Below are 18,362 nucleotides of genomic sequence, written 5' to 3' on the forward strand. Positions count from 1 at the left end.
TTAATAATTCGATGTTCGATTATGATATTATTTTGTATAAGGTGTAGAAAAGGAACTAAAAGCTATAATCAAATCATGATTCACACGGAGGTATGAAAAGAATAATTTCGGCGATCTGTCCGTAGAAATATTGCGTTTAATAAAATAATAATATAATAATATAACTAAGACTGTACAGAGCTAGAATAAGAATTGGAACGAAACGATCGACGAGGAAAAGCGGACCAGTTGAATCCGTATCCGAATAGAAAATTTTTCAAATAACTTATTGTCAAAAATGTAACATAAACGAGAAATTTTCAGCTGCATCTCCGCGATTGATAACTCAGATAAACTTTTTATCTTACTTTCATCAACGATCAATGAAAATACATCATTACTCAATTCAATCTTTCAATTTTTCAATATATTATTTCGGTTTTCTTCAGTTTAAATTTATTCGGTTGATCGACGTCTAACTTCATTCACTCGACCGTATATTTATTTTAGATATTATCATGCATGTATACATGTATGTATATTTACTGATCAAACTCGACGCGCGAAACATTTAATTTCTCCATCTGTTTGTTTTATAATAATTTTCTATTAAAATTACACCGATACGTACAGAGTGTACGCATTGTGTCGTTGGTTCCTCGTACATGATAGGTATATACATGGATATTACGTGTGCATACTGTATGGAAATTATTTATAGTAATAAATAATAATTTATACATTTCGTAGAGATAGGTCTAGTAATTACTAAAAACTATGCATGATATTCGTAATCGTATGTATTTTCACCAGTACTTTTTTGTCTTGGGTTTTTTTTTTCTTTTTTAGACGTATGTATACTGTCAGTTATAATTATATGTATTGTATATGATATCGATATAAACGTTAAGCATATTTGCATTGAATATATCTATTATATATTTATATATACGTACAGATAATATATAATAGATATACACATGTATAGGATGATGATAATTTATTGTAGCATTTATTCCTATCTTCCTGTCCTTATGGGTATATAGATATTACAATATGTATATTTTATAAAATTGTACAACATACATGTTACTGTTATATTATCATGTTCAATTATTTGATAATCGTAACAAAGTACATAGTGTGTGTATATAGATATATGTATATGCGATCTATAAAATCATCAGAGTGTGTCCACATATCATGTACTATAGGTATAATCGATACGATTCTGATATCGTGTTGTTCTTCTTAGAATATTAAGAAAGAAAAAATATGTATGCACGTATATTTATAATACATAGTTGTGTAGCTGTATGGAAAACATTTTCAAGTGGAAAAAAACAGCTTCTGCAGACGCATACGTATGAAAATTATTTATCGTAAAAATAAGGGCGAGGAGGAAAGAAGGAATGAAAGTACCAATAACTATCAATATCATGTAATAGGGCACACAATAGTCGTCATGTTTTATTTCTTACTATGATTAATTTTTTTTTTTGTTATTCCTGAGACCAGTGTTGATCAAAACGACACGACAAATGAGAAATCTACCCCTTGGGTGTTGATTGAGTAGAAATTATTATCATCATAATCAATTAATGTTATTATTATCATTTATTATTATCACTATCAACATTATCATCAATTTTTCGTTTTGATTCTCCTTTATTTATTGATTTTTTCCTCATTTTTTTTTTTTTTTTTTCTTAAGAAAAAAAGAATGATGATGACAAATTGTAAATTTTTTTTCATGGTAACTGCAAATCGTTTTCATTCACTTCAATTACAAATAAGAAAAAGAAGTTTCATCGTATTTAAGTTTTACAAAGCTCGAGCTTTTCTTGAGTATCTCGATTTGCCCCGCCTGCCCCTATATATATGTATGATTGAGAGTAAAATGCGAGAAAGATGAGCAGGGAGAGCGAAGAAAAAGATGGAGGATTTACATAGAAGCATTATACATATATCGTAAATGAACTTTTGCGAACGATACTTGAAAAACCAGTTTGCAATGCACGTTTTTTTTTACTCTTACTTTTTATTTTCCTCCATTTTACTTTCGCTTATAAAGCCGGTGAGAAGAGTGAACTACAGCAACGAGCTGGATGTATAAATAATCAAAACTGAAACTAAATAATTAAATAACTAACGAAGGAAAAGTAAAGAACGAAAAATCTGAACGCGGGGTCTCCGGTCAACATAAATCTGCATATTTCTACAACATTATAATATTACAGCTGATTGCTCTCACAGAGATTTACCCCCGTCAATTTTCTAATATTATAATGCTGACATTATAGGAAGTAAGAGATAAGGTATTAAGTAAAGTCCTCTCCAACCCGTCAAACTCCCTTCTCCCCTGAAAATGCGAATAATAATTTGCCTCGGAGAGCGAAGCAATCCGCCGTCACTCAATAGCGCAAATATATTATACCAGGCTGTACCTAATGAAGAAAGTTATGCAAGGTGCGAATGACCGGGGGGCTCTATCTATTATATTCAATGTATCCCTGTTACAGGAGCTCGATCTTCCTATTTAATTTTCTACATCGCGCACGTTTTTGTTTTTGCTTTTTTTATCTTTCAGGCGACTATGAATTACACCGTAGTAAACTCTGCGCACAATCTCTGTGCTTTCTTAATATGATTTCTTGTGCTCACGTACAAATATTCAATTAATTGACGGGATATCATATTATCCGTGTATAATTTTCAAATTCTTTTTTTTTTTGTATACTCTCTCTTCTCTCTTCACAAATGTAATGATATCACGCACGTTGCATAACCCTAAACTGTTCTCTGATTTTTTGATTTATCTTGTGATGTTCTTTCTTCCATCTCACTCTTTCCCTCTGAAAGTCTTACTCTTCCTTCGCGTATTCACATAATCAGTTGGTATATTATTATTTTATTACAATGAACATCGTAAGCATATTAATTGATTCGAACTAAAAATAAAATATCTTCACAGCCACACATCTAATGTATTATTATATTGTAAAATAATTTGCTGCAACTTTTTATTTATTCTTTTTATTTTTATTATTCGATCTTTCGTATGGTATATATTTTTTTCTTTCTCTCCCTCTCTCTCGGCGACGCTCTCGTTTTATTTTATGATGCAGAACACGTACACAACATGCATAGAGAATTATCAATATTATTTTATGCATAAATCCCATCACTTATGATAGAATAATGAGCTGTACAGTGACATTCAATGTATAATAGAGCGAACATTGTTCTCGATATTATTTTTATTACTCCGATAATCGTTAATATAATTCGCATTAATGATAATTATTATTTATTAATCAGTTTCTATAATTTTCATTTCTATAATTTCATATGTTGATAGATTACCGAGTTATCGTTAATCACTGATCATCGATAATTTTTTACTCTTTTTTTTCTCTTCTCTTCCTTTCCCATTGAATCCCGAAAAACTTTCATTAAATACGTAATACACATCCACCATACAGAATATTACAATAATTTGTGGGCCAATGGATATTTTTTCTTTATTAATTTTCAAACTTATTTAATTTTACTTTTTTTCTTTCTCACTCTCTATTCTTCATTTTCATTTATTTTATCTTTATTTTCGATATAAATCCACACTCTGACACACCTAAATAACAAAGTCTCTCCCAGTCTTGCAGTTGTACATACCTATGTGTAATAACTCGTACATATATGTATACAATATAATTGTAGAAATAGCGTGAATTCGCTAGAGGTTTTTATTATTTTATTTTTTCTTGTTTCTTCCAACTTCATAACTATAAACGTAGTGTACTATGTATATATCTATATACTATAATCGTATAATGATCACGAAAACTTACGAATGTAAATTATTTTGTCTTTCTTCATTCTATCTAATTGATTTTTTTTTTTTTTTTACTTTTTTCTTTTCTTTTCTTTTTTTTCCTTTATTTTCTCATTTTTTCCCTTCATTTATATTTTCATCTATTATTATAAACGTACGTCGAAATGAGGTGAAAAAAGTCGATTTTACTATCTTCATTTGATACCGCGTTTATTATATGCATATGAGAATGGTTACTAAATAATAACAATAGTGGTGATAATAGGAGTAAAACTATTTGTAATAATAATATCATTATCATAAAAACACAATAATGACATAAGAGGGAGGAAAAACGAAGAAAAAGAAAATTTTTTTTTGCATTTCAATTTTTAATACGATATAATCATGTTATATATTATACTATAACCACGAAGAGAATTATAATAACAATAATAATAATAATAATAGTAGTAGTAGTAGTAGTAGTAATAATAATAATAATAATAAGTGGCAAGTTATTCATAACTCGGTTTTATTTATCTTTCTTTCATTTTTTCCCCTATTGGAATTGGACAACACTGAGTTATTTTCTATTCAGTTTTAGGCACAGCACACTGTTTCAGAGTTTTCGAACGATAACATCGTATATCAATTAGAATTATATAAGTAACGATACAGGTATGTGTACATAACGTTGTATACCCATATATGAGAAAAGAGTGAGATAAACGTATATAATAGATTATTATTCGACATTCAATGAATAATGATATTATTTCGTCCCTCAATGAAAACCGAATCTATATTTTGTATTGTACAGGTATATTATTATTTATCATTAAGCACGTGATGATTTTTTCAAAATTCAAAATTTCACACGATCTTAGTAATAGGTATACGTATACAATATATATATATTCTTTATTTTTCTATCGTTTTCATTTTTTCTTTAGTACGCCGAGATGTTGCATGTATAATACGTTATTCATCCAACCGCGTACACATAATTATCGTCGCTTATGCAGCGGAAAAAAAAAAAAATTAAAAAGAACAAGACATTTTTTTCATTTCAAAATCTTTCTCCTCATTAACGAGAATTTGTTTCGTGGTTACTTTTTTTTTGGCGATTTTTGATTCATTGTTTTCAATTGATTAAATTTTTTTTCTATCGAATGATTCGATTTTTTTGGCAACTGCATACATGCGCAATCTTCATTTAGATTTCGTAAAACCGTTTTTTTTTTCTTTTCCGTATGGTTATAGTAATAATAAGAATAAAAATAATAACGATAGTAATGATAAAAATAATAATAAAAATAATTATTATTGTTATAATCACTATACTTACGTGGAGAAAGAGAAAAAAGCAAAAAAAAAAAAGAAGAAGGAAAAAATAGAACAGTGATTAATTTATCAGTGGAGACGAATATTGTTACAGTCTAATTCATCCTGGTCATTATTCTCATCATTCGAACTATAACTATTGTCCTTACGATGATTATAAAAAATAATATCCGACGATTCAGCAGTCGTTGGTTTAACCTGTTGCTGCACCACGTTATCATCGGTTAAAATACGGGAATATCTGAAACGACGATCTGCAGTTTCTTCTTCACTGCGTTGCGGACGACGATAACTGTTACTATAACGAAACTGCGGATGATTACGATATTGTTGTTGATGATGATTATTGTCCTGTACCGCAATGATAACGCCAGGAATACGGTTATCGTTGTAATTCCACAATGTCGGCGACGATGTTGGCGTTGCGGCTCCGGTGTATCGCCGATAATTCTGCTGCTGCTGCTGCTGCTGATGTTGTTGCTGTAGGAGCAACGGTTGTTGTTGACTTACGTGCAGCAGACTACGTTGGTTCGGCGATTTTGCGTTATTTTTACCCCGTCGTTGTTCAACGACAAGGGGAGTAGCGGCTTCGCAAATACCGTAGCATCACGAGGAACATGCCATCCAAGAATTGCAGGTGCACGGGTAGCAGGCCGCCGCGGGTATGACGGGCGCGTAATAGTAACCGTTCGCGTAAACGAAGGTCGCCGGCGGTCCCGGGGGTGGCGGAGGTTGGTGTTGGCTGATCAGTCGTTGCTGCTCCTGACAGAATACTTGACAGGCGAGATTTTCGATCAACGCCAGCGTCTGTCGTCGTTCGTGACCCATTAGACAGACGGTGGACTCCTCGACGACGCTGTGAAGGAGCATGAGGTACTCGTATTTTAGAGCTTCTTCCTGCGGCCCGACGAAGTGGTTCCAAAGGTAGTTCTCCAGTTTCGCCCTTTGCTGGGCGATATCGGGAAAGTCTATGAAAAATCTCGAGCACATGTATCGCTCGAGGGTTTTTATGTAATCGGGCTGCGACGCCCGGTATAATCGGACGAGCAGGTTGCAATATTTGAGCAAACCGCCGCCCCTTATCTCCTCCGGGTGTCTCGTGGATATGAGTTTTTTGTGCAGGTGATAAAGTGCTTCCTGAAAATCACCGTATACCGACTCGCCGACCACGGTTGGGTAGAAGTTCTCGCCTATCGGTAGCTTGCTGCACTCGTAAAACAGTAGGAGGGAGTCGAGAACGATCTGGAACGAGTCGACGGAGAATTCAAACTGCCGCCTCATTGTGTCGACGAATTTCAACTCGACGTTCCTGTGGCCTCGGGAATTGCCGAGGGATATCAGGGACCACCTGTCTCCGTCGTTGTTCACCTTCACCATTTTGCTGACGTACGCCTCCTTCAGGCTGCAGCTAGTTATGCGATTCCGGATCACCCCTTCCGGCAGAAGATCGAGCAATGATTTTAGCACCGCCGACTTGACCTTGTCGTAATTACGCCCACTCGTTAGTTCCACCGCGAATATGAGGTCCAGGTCGTTGTAGGGCTGCGACTCGGTCGCCAGTACGTGAGAAGCCGCACCTCCGTTCAGTCGTATGTCCCGCACCCTCAATCCGGCTCCACCCTTGGCCGTGTCCGCTTCCAGTTTACTGCGTACGACGGTCACCAAATCCCGCAGTCTGACTTCGAGGGTTGGGAAATTGCCACGTCCGTGTATACCGACCACCTCGTTCATCACGTCGTTGAGTCGGCGAACTTGTTCGAAACTGAGGACGGCCAATCTCTGTTGGGGGTCCGTGCATTCCGGTGCGTTGTTGGTGGTACTGGTCGTGCTATTTTTGTTGCTGCTCTTGAAATCGTTGTTGTTGTTGTTGTTGTTGTTGTTCATGATGTTATTTTTGTTGTTGTTGGTTACTTGGCAAAGCGACTCCATCATGGTAACACGCCGCTGGCGTTCCTCGCCGATTTCCAAAGAGCCACACTGGAACAGCACAACGTTAAAACTTTGATTAATTTCTCCTCGTGGTTTCAATCATTCGAAAATCAAGGTGGCTTCAAGTTCTATTTTAAAAAAAAAACTGCGTTACACGATACACGTGATGTTTAATGTTCATCGGGTTTATCGAACAACCATTTGCCGCGCGGTAACCCAACAGAGGAACAGAAAACCACGCGGTTCTTAGAGCTCTCGTTGATCGGCTTATAGAATTTGCGCAATATTCGATCTAGCTATGCAAATAACTTTCACTTATGAAATCATCCCCGCGATAGTTTCAACTCGTGAATCCCATCGCACACATAAAACACACGCATATGTACCACATAACGTTCACCGTCCACACGTAGAATACAATCAGATGATCATTATTCACCTAATGAGGGGCGGTGTGGGGGGGAAAACTCCCTCCGGCGTCTGAATTTACGTATTACATAAATCAACCTGAATAAACAAATCCACACAAGCGTCACGCAGTCGTATGTATACTTCACGTGAAATCGTTGCGATCAAAGTTTATCCGATGTACGACGAACTCGACCGATTCAAATTGGAACGATTCGAGAGTCGGATTGCAAAACTTGCGCGTACGTAGAGATCAATCGACGGTTTGAATTGAGAGCGCGACACGCGAGTCAACAAAAAAAACGAATTTTCAAATCCCACAGAATCCGAGCGACGAGGAATTGATCAAAGTTTGAACGCCGTTGATCGCTGCGAATACCACGGTGAAAGGGCCGCGCGAGTAGAGTACATTTGGCTTCGCGCGTAACGAGAATCAGACTCTGACTCCGGCTCTGGTTGTTCTGGTACTGGTAATGGTACTGGTACTGGTACTGGTACCAGAGTCGCGAACCTCCCCGAACATTTCCGAAGTGAATCGACCTCCACTATCTGCGCAATATCACCCTACGTGTGGGTGTTCACGTATACAATCCCGCATCTCCCAGATCCTCTTTTCCCTCCCTCCCTGTGCCCTCTCTTTTCTCCCTTTTCACGCGGAGAGCGAGTGCCATGACGTCACTGGAGACCCAGAACGCGGGGGCGTGCAGATATCGGCGTACCTACGCTACGCGGTCCGTAGGTTTTCGGAGGTTGTATCGCCGGGAGATTGAATGGAGGGATGAACGAAGAACGACGAGGGGGGGGGGGGGGGGGGGGGGTGCGAGGCGGAGGTAAAAGGGTGGCAAAGTTTATGTCGGGAACGTAAAGAGCCCGTCGTCGTTTCGCCTGCTGAGGTATAAATCGTATTTCGTAGCGGGGCAAAGGTCAAGGGTGGGGGTACACCGAGGTGTTACACCCACGCGTACTTCTCTCCCTGGGAAACGAGGTCCAGACCGAGGAAGATAAAAGAAAATGGGGCTCGACGTTGGACTTGGAAGGTGGTATCGACCCACCCACCCCTTCCCTCCCTCTCCCCGGATCGGCGTTCCTCACCCCAAGGCAGAAAACTTGAATCAACTAACGCGACGATCTCATCGCACACGAGAGGACGAGATACGAAAGCCACATTCGCCCGAACATATGGTTTTTTCGCACGGTATAATGTTGTTTTTTTTTTCAACAACGCGTGCAAAGCGACGCGTTTTGTGAATCGATGACGTAAAGTTCCGACCTACATGTACGGCGAACCTCGCATGTATACGTACACGTCGTCCAAGTGTGTACGCGCGTATTAACATACACACTAGCGTAGCTTATTTACCTAGAATATCGCGGATACCGCGCTAGCTGCCGATGGTGGGCGGTAACAATTTTCCTAGTCGTTTACTCCGAGTATAAACTATAGAGAGCCCCGAGGATCGTTGGCGATCCGGTAAAGGTCAGTTGAACGTATCGGAAATTATTGTACGGTACGAAGCGACTGTTAAAGAAATTATACCAACAGTGGAGGGTAGCTACGTCTCACGGGTCCCATATAAATGTACGCTACATGCGGATGTAATGATAAGGTACGCTGCGATTTACTCACAATCGGTCTATACGATTCTCTGCTTTATGAAATTTTCACCGAGACTTTCGTTCGAAGTTTACCCCCTCGATTGTGAATTAATTCAAAGTCATCCGCAACTTCTGATCCGAACCTTCCAAAAATCGAACCGCACGCTGCATCTGTTAAGTGCGATTGATTGTCGTCGACGAACTACTTGAGATGAATTCCTGCGGGGTATCGATTACTCGGACACACGCACGAATGTTACTCCGATGGCTGAATGAATAATAATCGAATCGGCCTCCAAACTCGAGGTCACCCGGACGGATCTAAACGCTACCTTATAATACTCCGCAGACCCAGTTTTCTAGCAACGGTTGAGAGGATTTGACGTTAGAAAAAATCAAACAAATCAAAAATGTTGTTAAAATTGCGCTAACATTCAAATGTCACGGTTGATTATATTCGGGATCGCGGAGTGTTTCGCACACGTGGAACCATCGCTGTACCATATGTGTATTACTTCTGACGAGAAAAAAAGCGTCTTACGACGAGAGCAAAAAAAAAGTAGAAGAAAAAAAAAAAAAATAAATAAATTACCCAAGGAGTGAAAACGGGGTCTGTTAGGCACGTCGTATACCGAAGTACGTACGTATACGTACGTACGTATGTGATTTATGTAAAACATACGTGGTACAGGTATCTGCACACCACGTGTACCCGTCCCGTGATGCGGAGACGTCGAAGTATGCGCATACTTATGGATAATTATAAGTAATATACGTGTATGTAAATACATCGGGAGTTCGTCGTTCGGTTAAAAAGGGGGTCAGGTCTACGGAATGTCGAAAGGATGTCCCAGTTGTCCGGGGGGGTCGTTGCCCTTTTCCGGAATATTATATGATTTTCGATGTGATAAGAATGAGGAAAATTTTCAACCGTCGGAAAGAAAATCAGGTAATTGGTTCGCTGCAGCGGACCCGAACTGTGCAACGAACGAACGCTACGTGTTGTACGTAAAAGAAATTGTGTCGATTGACCGATCTCGAAGAGGCGAAAATACCACCGTTGATAACACGAATCTACCGCACACAAGTTAAAGGCTGTGCTCGTATGTAATCACTTTTTGTACATAGGTGGATCGAAGTGTGCGAGCGATACGTACGTACGTACGTACGTACGTACGTGCAACGACGCCACGCAATCACCGCGGCGCGTCGTCGTCGCTGGGGAATAAACTCGCGTAGCGCATAATGTTGTTCTCGTACACCCGATATCGCATTGCCATATGCGTCGATCGATCTAAATTAGTGACGTCAACCATCATTGATCATCGTACATTATAAATATATTATACAGCGTATAACGAACGAACGAACGAACGAACGAGCGAACGAATGGTATGTATGATGCATATGTATACGTTTGTGCGAAAGGTCGGACCGATCCGAGATACCCGTACCGCCCCCGCGTCATATTTTCATCTTCGATTATTAATGAACTCTCACGTGCAGTTCTTCGCAGGATACATACAGACGACGTACACGTTTACGTCCACACTTCTACACTTTGTGTGTAAATAATAACGGAAACATTTCGTTTGCATCTGCCGTTTGTTCGTCGACTGTACAGGGGTGGGAAGACCTACGGATGCCGTTGAAAGAGCCCGGTGCGTTGGTGACCTTGAGGAGGTTGGCCCTCGAGGGCTTCGCCAGGCACCCCCCCCCCCCCCCCCCCCCCCGGAATCGCGAAAGCGTGTACCATTAGAAAGTAAAACAAAAACAAAAAAAAAAAATGATAAAATGAAAAAAACCGTTGCAAAGCAGGGGGATAAAATAACATGTGTTCGGTACGGCGTGGGCGGATGTTTTCTTTTAACCTTTTCCTTTTTTTTCCTCTTATCAGTTGTCGCGGTTCCACGTACGTGTAACGAGAGTACACAGGTAACCGCGCGCACGTAGTGACGTCAAATTTTTTCCTCGGTTTCAACCGGTTCAACCGACGTTGAAACTTTTTTACATACCGCTGTCGCGCGTGTGACGTCAATACTCGGATGCGTGGAGGTAGAAAGAGGGTTGAAAAAATCGCCGAGTTGAATTGAAAGGTGTACAAGTTCTCCCTGTTGTAACAAAGAGCGCACCTGCTTCGGTCGTCCGTTGCGCATCCGCCCACTCGATCGGGTTTCGGTGGTTCATCTCCCGTTTTACCGTCTCCCCCTCCGTTTCGCTGTCCCGTCCCTCGCCTCGTTAAATTCGCGATTTTCCCCGGGGCGCGAAACCCACGCGTTTCAGTCGGTACGTGGGCGAAGAATTCGAAAGGGGATGACGCCCAGCGCTGGTGACGTCAGACGCGTCAGAACGGGTGGTATAAGGAAAGCGAACTCGGTCGGAAGGATGAGCGGAACGATCTGTTTCGCAAATATTGTGCGACGAATGAAATTGCGGCCGAGATTCCCGTCGCTTCGAATTTTGATGGACAGTTTTCACGTTCCAACCACCTGCCGATCGATTCGACGCGTATACCTATGTACAGTGTAACGTCAAACACCTGTTCACGGCGATCAGTTATTTGCAAATGTTTGCTATAGAATCTCTTGATAATAAGCTAAAACCGAGGGAAGATAGGGTGATGACGGGGAGAGAAATAGCGATAAACAGCTGGCGATTATATGGCAGTTAATTGCGTGAAAGTTAAATACACACATATACATATATATATATATCTCTATAAGCTTCAGGCGCCTCACTCAACGGGTGATTTGTTCTACGTTGCGATTAGCTCCATTTTGTTATATAACGACTTTATCGATTTACGCGTCCGTGTAACAGAGATGGAGAGGTACGCCCCGAACGGTATTATCGTACCGAATGCTACGATCGATCGAGTGAAATGAAAAAGAAAATTGATCCGAGGGACGACGCGAAAATTCTACATTTTCATATCGTCGCGCGAAAGCCAACCGAAGGAACGACATGGAAGAAAATAAATATATATACACACACGTAAACATATGTGTAACACACATCTCCGTCTTTCTTTCTCGCGTTATTCCATCCTGCCCTCATTGTGTAATCGAGTAGGTACTGTACGTGCCGCGGCACACACACGTGTGAAAGGTACGAGCGTATCATATCTCGCCGCGAAATCGTGGCTACGCATCTTCTTTCCACGTCCTGTTGTCGGCGCGGGGCACACGCAACGTTACCGTAATACAACGCATTACACACGTTGTAACAGCGAACTGAAACGCGGTGCGTGGATCTTACGTAACATTTTCTTACGGTAAAACGAACGCCGTACGCCGTCGACGAATGGTCCGACGAAAAAAAAAAAAGTGATAGAAGACGCGATGCAAATGTCGCCCTTATACGGAACACGATCGTCGCACGATGCCGATAAACCAAAGACGAGGTACAGCGATGTGCAGCGCGACCGCGGAGAGAGTTCCAGAAATATTTCCTCTACCGCGATTTGTCGTACGATCGACGCTGTGAGAACTGAATAAATACGTAATAGCGAAGCCGAAATACCTACGTTTTTATCCTTGGTTCGTAGGTAATTTTTTTTAAAAGACAAAAAAAGACGACGAGAGAAAAAATAAAAAAAAAAAAAGGAACCCTGTTACATGCCTGAATATTAGCGTCACGCACGCGACATCGCGGAGCCGTTGCAACTGCAACTGCAACTGACAATGAATTACAGGAGAGTTGGTGGGTATACAGGTACACACGCTAATAACCCGCGAGTTACGTACCGCAGTCAACCGGAGCGTGTGCGGGTCCCGAGTTTTCCGTACGTGAAATTCATTCGTCGAGCAAGGTGTGTAAAATTTTTGCGGAGCTCTGCGTTTTCGGTGTAATCGCAACGTCGAAGTTTCGAGAACATTTGTTATTTTATTTTTATTTTCAAACGAACCTCCGCGCCGTACGCACGATTCGAAACGCCCTTGCTTCACTCGCTCGCGTCGTTTTCCCCCGACCTTTCGCACACGCGTACGAATGAGACGACGGTCCCACGTATTCGTACGCACGATTGTCGTGCAATAAAAGGTATAAACACGCGCACTGTACAGTGCGGACAATTTTATCCTCTAACGAACCGTTTCATATAGGAGTTAACGAGCAGATGCGATTCCGATTTTCTCATACAGATCGAATTGATTATCAACTACCGCTGATATTATTTTACCTACCCCCCGGTCTCTCTGTGACGAGGGTATCGCAAATTAGAACCCAGATACCCCCCCTGCACAACGACCGTCTCGCCGAGAACGAACGATTATCTCCATTACGTTTGTAACTTTGCTAATTCAAATCTGTATCGCCAATTATTCATTATACGCGTACAGAATCCACACAGTCCTCCGAAACCCTTCGTTGCTCGACGACATCTATTTCAAGTGTAATCGATATTTTTCGTCGCAGAACTATTCACTCGTCTACCGACGATTAATTTCTGTCATTTTATTTCCACGTCTCTTCGACGGTCATTCGAACGAAAAACGACGACAACGGTCACGAGTTGCAGTCACACGTAATACACCTGGATATGTAAATGCGTTGGTGGTAGACAGGCGAGGATTGAACGTAAGAAAAGGTCGAATAGCCAATTAGGTATTACGGTTGTAATTATAACTACGTACCGAGAGCCGCGAGTTGAGTGAAACTCAAGGATTGCGGCTGCCACGGAACACTGAAAGTCGTAATGGTCGTGTACTAAACCAACGTGTGTCCACGTATCTTTTTGTAACCAAAGGGCGTTCCCGAGGTATTCGAACTGCGCACAATTTTTCATACCTTTCCGACAAACCTACTCGGATCCTATACAATATCACCGTGCCGTAATTCATCGCTATCCTGTTCTACATAATCTATTCCATTCCACATCCCATTCCATTCCATTCTACGCACGGTTGATTCACAATCGCTTATAATCTCATATGGGGAACGCGCGGTTGTATTTGACATCACGCGAGTTTCGCAAGGACAAGGTCGTCGTCGTCGTCGTCGTCGTCGTCATCGTCATCACGATGATCATCGATGCGAAAGAATGTCCGTACGTTGCGGACGAGATACGAGAGAACTTGTACACTGCGTCCTCCGCGACCGCTGAAGACGGCTTAGTTTTTACCTCGAGCGAATTAATATAATTAAGGGAACGTGTGCTCGTACGTACGTATCGGGAGTACTCGTGAGTAAGCCACACACCTGCGCGAGGATAGGAAATTTTTATTCGCTCGTACGTTCGCACGAATTCACATTACGCGCCCGTAGTTATTGTACAGACGTGAGTTTTATCGACGAAAAATTTTCACCGTGTATATCGCACCCTATGAAATATTTCCGCATTTACTCGTTACGATAGGAAACACATCCTGTTGCGATTCGCGCTACTCTCGACGTACGCGCGTACTTGTATTAATTGATAACGTAATAACGTTGAAAATGAATGGAAAAAGACACCAGAAAAAAAAATAAAAAAAAACCAAGGAACAAAAAAATAATTACGCGATAACCGCGTATTACGTGGCGCGTACGAAACGACGATAATAAAATTGTAAGAAGAGAAGAAAAAAAAAAAAATTACGCCGACTAAACTCAAATGGGAGAAAGAGAGTTACGAGGTTCGAGAAACACGTCGTTAACAATTTAGATTTCTGTAATTTAACGGAGCTAAATTAACGACCGTATTCATAAGATGTGGTCCAGTTCACGTACGTGCTCCCCCCTCGACGAAGACGACGAAGTCAGCCATGTTTGGACCGCCTTTAATAACGCATTATTACTTTAAATAGTCTGATGTCGACGGTTTACGGACATACGGTCCTCGCCAATTCCGAAGAGACGCATAATTTGGACGAAAATTTGCCGTAGTACTAACAACGTGTGTCGTGTCAAAACGCTTTGCATATTTTACGAGCGACGTATCGCGTTATATTCGCAAGAGAGAAAAAGAAATAAAAACTTAAGAAACTAAATAGAAATAAAAAGCTAATTGCTGAATTCGCGAAGCGTGTCGGAATAGGTGAAATTATTCTAGAAAGAAGGAAAGAGAAGGAAAAAAAAAACGGTGAATTTATTAAAATTAGAATGAGGAAGTACGAAATCTGAAAACTGGACGGTGGAAATACGAAAAAATAAAGTGACCGATTCTACTTGTACGAAAAAAATTTCTACACGTATATATGCAATACGGTAGAGCGTCGCGGAGTTGCCTTTCACACGTACGTCGTAGAATAAATATAATCTTCGTATACATGTATAATGCATGCACGGTTCTCAATGAAAATGAAATGTATAAGCGAAAGAGTGAGAGAGGGAACGGGACTCGCTCTTCTGTAAACCAGTTTCGAATGAAGTTGAAAGTTCCTCCTAGAGTTCAAAGACCGCCCGAACCGTGTGCTGTTGCCGTATACATTCGTATACAGGGTGAGTTTTTTCGAGTGTTAACACGATAAACATCTCCAAGACCATAGGGGTTTTTCCAGACAAAAGTCGCAGAACCTGAAGGGGAAGATTCGACGACGCTATGGATTTTTTTAATTTATGGGGGTCGGATGGAATTTTTGGGAGGTAACTTTTCTTCCAAAATGGTGATCCATATTTTTTATTGCAGATTGGTAAACTTAAAAAAAAATAAAAATAAGCAACATTTTTAGTACAGAGCACTTTTTTATGATTCAGGTACTTATCATTTTTTTTCTGATATTGGGGAAAATTAACCAAAATTTTTCGACTTTGGAGATTTTTTTTTATGCAATCACGTAATTTGAGCAAAGATATTGGAAGATATCTGGAGATGGGGTTAGGTCAGGGTTAGAAAATTGGAAGGATCAAATGTTGATGAACTCGCGTTTGTAATTCTTCGACCCCACTGCCGCGAAACTGGCATCTCATCGAACCGAGATTAAAAAATTTGTGAAAAAAAGAAGTATTGAAAAAACGAGGATAACAACTCAGAGGTGATTGATCAATCAGAGTCAACGACACCCTTATTTATCCAGGTCAAGTAAACAGCCCTTAAATTAGGGCCGTTAAGCCTTGTCTTGTCGGATTGAATATCAGCGACGATAAATACGGAATGGATAAACGGTGTGGAATGACGGGCTCTAAACCCTGTCACAGTTTAACGGTTTTCTAAACCGCTTCTCTAAACACAAACACGAACGAGAAGCCTGAAAGTAAAAGTAAAGCTCGGCTTGCGGATGTCATTTCAAAGAGATCTTAGGACCGGCACCATTCATGTGGAACTTATAAACGCGCGTGCGGCCGTTATGACGTACCCATATATTCAAATATGTAGTACGTATGTACGTACATCCATGTTCGCGATAATAATTTATTTATTCTGTTCAATTTATTCATTTATTTATTGATACTCTTTTCCGCTCATCGATCGTATCGCGCGACGCGAGGACGTGTCATCGATACATAAAACTGCCAAAAGTGTGCTCGTTCAATAAAGTGAAAAATTATTTCAAACCACCTCGTTAGCGCGATTAACGAATAATCTAATCACCGCTAAATATAAGCAAACTATACGATAGCTGTTGGTGCCGCCTGCGGTACACCAAATGTCGTTGTCGTCTCGGTGCTTACCACCAACTTATTGTATAACTACTCGAACGAGCCTTACGTACGACTCGTTACTCCGACAATATTTTGTACCCAGAGCCGCTGCTTGTTGAAAAAATTAACGAAATCTCAACGACATTTTTGTCTCCATCGTATATGTGACGAACACTCCACGCAAGTTGCTCTTCCGGACGAGCGGTGGTTTCGTCTGTTATTCGAATCCGGATCATACCCCAGTTTTTCGTGTCTCCTCTGAATAATTTTTTCTCTAGATCGTGATTAAAATATTTCACTCCGGTTAGCTCGGGAAGTACGCAACGAATGATAATTGTTATTTCACGAACGACAGAGTGTCGCCGCGTCAGCGTCGTTCGATCGGTGGAGAATATTCGAGAGCGTACGTTCCAGCGTCCGGACCTTTCGCTCGTGGATCTGGTTGACGGTTCTAGAAGCGACCGGAGTTCGTTCTAACAAACCGATTTTGTTAACGCTCGTTCGAAGCTGGGTGACGGCTGAAAATTCGTCGAGAATGAGTCGATGGGAACGATATCGCCGTATCGTACATTTATCGCGAAGACGTCAGTGGAAGAAAAAGAAGAAAAAAAAAAGAGAAGAGAGAGAGAGGGATAAAAAATGACCGATAACGGGGCAGATACGTTGCACTTCGGTCAATGGGTGAAAAAATTACCATATCGTAGGTGGGGCGTATGCACCGCCGGTATTCGAATGATATACGTATGTATACTCACGTATAGTTTGACGCGCTTCGAACGAGAATCCTCAGTAGCGAAGCACTGGCAAGGACTGACTTGAAAGGATTCTCACTACGCCCGACGACGATCACCGACCAACTTCTACGACCTCTTCTTGTTTATTCTAGTCTTTCTTATTACCCACTTATTGAATATACAACGAGCTATGATTTACATTTATTATTTTTCTCGATATCTCTTTCCTCTATTTTCATTCAAATTGATCAGGGAAGATGGTGGTTTTTTTTTCCCTTATTTCTCCAGCCTTTCCGCTAACTTCGCTACACTTTCCGCCCTCATCCACCGTCCTCGTACCTCGTATACTTGCGCACGTGTTATCAGCAAACAAATTATTTAACAAAAACTGGATCCCTTCGTCTTCGACGAACTTCGTGGACACGTAATTAATTTTCAACGGTGTAGGTACTTCAATTTCAGTATTTGATTAGCTTTCGATAAAAAAGGGGTTGACGAGAAATAGCGGGTGCGAAGAACGTTCAACGTTTAAAAATGAAGGACGAGAAGAAAAAAAAGAAAAGAAAAGAAAAGAAAATGGGAGAAAACTTAAAAGAAAAAAAAAAAGGGACCGATGTAACGGGTCGTCAAAAATTTCGTTTCGTGAATACGAAGTGTCCTTTTGCGATATCAGAGAATAATACACCCCACTGAGGAACTGAACTTTGATCGATTATCCGATGTTCCTTATTTTTGGAATTAAGTTGCTTCAGCGATTAATCAATTATAATTATACGCGTCTGATTCTGATCGATCTACCGTTCTACGCACAGTGTCACAACGTGGGAAAAATACGTACGTCTATTATTTTATATCTTTTATTCATTTATTTATTTATTTAATTTTTTTTTAAACGACAGTCGAGTCGGCTACCACCAACGTACAGCCAACGACGTTGCGTCCGCGGCGCACCAACTGACACTGACTACGCAAACGTGAAATGTCGAAGCTCGCCC

At 40.6% G+C, this 18,362-nt stretch overlaps 1 protein-coding gene across 5 annotated transcripts in view; it reads right to left on the reverse strand.

The window, feature by feature from the left end:
• Positions 1 to 677: 677 nt before the first annotated feature.
• LOC105690875 (terminal nucleotidyltransferase 5C) overlaps positions 678 to 18,362 on the reverse strand; it is a 40,873-nt gene continuing 23,188 nt past the window's right edge. For 3 of the 5 annotated variants that reach the window (XM_048657415.1, XM_012409022.3, XM_048657416.1), the window contains one exon: positions 678 to 7,117. In XM_048657415.1, coding sequence (XP_048513372.1) covers positions 5,747 to 7,117 — 1,371 coding nt within the window. In that variant the 3' untranslated portion in view covers positions 678 to 5,746. Of the gene's footprint in view, positions 7,118 to 7,508; positions 8,011 to 17,388; positions 18,344 to 18,362 lie in introns of those variants that run through there. The other 2 variants (XM_012409023.3, XM_012409024.3) reach the window with 2 other exon arrangements.

This window comes from Athalia rosae, chromosome 6, assembly GCF_917208135.1.
Source record: "Athalia rosae chromosome 6, iyAthRosa1.1, whole genome shotgun sequence".
Lineage (NCBI taxonomy): Eukaryota > Metazoa > Arthropoda > Insecta > Hymenoptera > Athaliidae > Athalia > Athalia rosae.